The sequence below is a fragment of the Chenopodium quinoa genome, unplaced genomic scaffold (assembly GCF_001683475.1).
Source record: "Chenopodium quinoa cultivar QQ74 unplaced genomic scaffold, ASM168347v1, whole genome shotgun sequence".
NCBI classification, from domain to species: Eukaryota; Viridiplantae; Streptophyta; class Magnoliopsida; order Caryophyllales; family Amaranthaceae; genus Chenopodium; species Chenopodium quinoa.
The window spans coordinates 1930086-1932007 of record NW_018742484.1 but is presented as its reverse complement, the minus strand read 5'-3'; the positions used below and the strand labels follow the sequence as shown (position 1 = coordinate 1932007).

The 1922-nt window shown below is 33.1% G+C and overlaps 1 protein-coding gene across 1 annotated transcript; it reads left to right on the top strand.

Annotated features, from left to right (window-relative positions):
- Positions 1–1304: 1304 nt before the first annotated feature.
- LOC110719743 (hydrophobic seed protein-like) lies at positions 1305–1694 on the top strand. The gene has a single exon (XM_021898734.1). It carries the CDS (start codon positions 1305–1307, stop codon positions 1692–1694), a length of 390 nt encoding a protein of 129 aa, XP_021754426.1.
- The last annotated feature ends 228 nt before the right edge of the window (positions 1695–1922 follow it).

Sequence of the window (1922 nt, the reverse complement as noted above, 5' to 3'; positions counted from 1 at the left end):
CCCAGTCAATCATGTTGAACATGTTATTGACTTAACGAGATACAACCTTAAAATTTATACACAAAATTTACACTTTGATTATTATAAAAGAAATCACGAGTCACCCCATCTAGATAAACTAAAGGATGAGTAATATGAACCTTGATTAAACCACCCCTAAAATTGAGCCTTTATTTCGTACATTCCTTTACTTAAGAAGCTAGGAAACTACATGGCCAGATGGCCTTAACAGTACAAATGGTATATATGTATGTACGTGCTTAATGAATAATTGAACTACATTACCGGCAAACACTAGAATTATTGAGCCAATCCTTAATTAATTAGTGACCTCATAACTTAATAAGATAGGAAGCTCCCTAGCATGATATGCATGGGATATGCCATATGATGTCTACTTAATGCTTCGTAATAATTTATTTTTTTAATTGCAATGTAAGGGATAATTAACATTTTAGGAGAGGAGAAATATAAAGAGGGAAGAAGAAAAAAAAAAAAAAGTAGACGTATGTATGTACTGAAGGAAGAGATTCAGAGAATTATAATCTAAACAAATTAATGTTACAATAAGGCCCTATTCATTTCACCTTATTTATATTGAACTTAAATAATTCATACTGAATTGAAATTATTTTTGCTGAACTTAAATTATTTTTACTGAATTGAAATTATTTTTACTGAATTGAAATTATTTTTGCTAAACTAAAAAATATTTTTACTGATTCACTGTTATATTTCTTTTTCAAAGTTACTGATTTTTATTGAACTGAAATCATTTTTACTGAACTAAATATATTTTTCTTGGATTGAAAATATTTTTGCTGAAATGAAATTATTTTTACTGAAATAAAATTATTTTTACTAAATATTTTTTTTTAAAGTGAAATGAACAGAGCCTTAATCTGCAATAAACTTCGTTCTCTCAAAAGAATACATGGCGATTAAAAGATTACTGTAAAAGTATTTGCACAAATACATATGTGCGTGATGTCCTATGAGCTTACTCGATTCTTAATCAGCAGATCTAAATTAAAGGAAACTCAATTTGCAAGGTACATACCTTAATATGCTCTCTAATACGAAGTACGTACTTAGTACGTAGTAGTAATATAATTAGACATTAATAAAGCAATTTACACTCAGTACAAAATTACCAAATCACCCTTTCATGCAATCTATAAATAACCACGAAATGCAGCTCTTCCATCACATCTCAAACCAACAAACACATTCTCTCTAATACTTGAATAGCTTAAGCATAATCAAAACCCTTATTAGCCCTTCAATTTCAAGAATCATACAAAATGGCCTCCAAATCCGCCGTCGCTTTTATGATGGTTAACCTAGCCATCTTTGCATTTGTGTCAACAAATGCCTCTACTTGCCCTGACCTAAATGCGTGTGTCAACATTGCCGATAGTTTGGTGACTGCCGAGTTTGGTAGCCAATCCAGGACTGAATGTTGTGAACTCATTCAAGGTATAGCCGATGCTGATCTTGGTCTATGCCTTTGCACTAGCCTTAAAAACACTCCTCTCGGAAGCACCCTTGGTGGCCTCCTTAACGCCCTTGGCGGTGTCCTCGGTGGCCTTGGGGGCCTTACTGGCAATGACCTCCTTAACAAGGAGCTTGTCACCGTCGTTAATGCCTGTGGATTTAACAATCCTACTCAATACAAGTGTCCTGTCTTTTGATAAATCGATACGATATGCTTATTACTAGCTAGCCAACTAAGCCAAGGGTGGTACTGCTCTAGCTAGCTAGCTTACTCTTCAAAGTTTTCAAATATGTCCCTTACCATGTCCTAACTTGGTCGTTTTGTGTAAGAATAAATTAGCTAGTTTAGAGTTTCAGTATACCTAATGATTATATCATATACTGTACTCATCATAATCTAGCTATTAGTCATCTAATATGTACTA

Excerpts from the sequence above, each read along its gene's own strand:
- LOC110719743 (XM_021898734.1), top strand. The coding sequence starts at position 1,305 with ATGGCCTCCAAATCCGCCGTCGCTTTTATGATGGTTAACCTAGCCATC.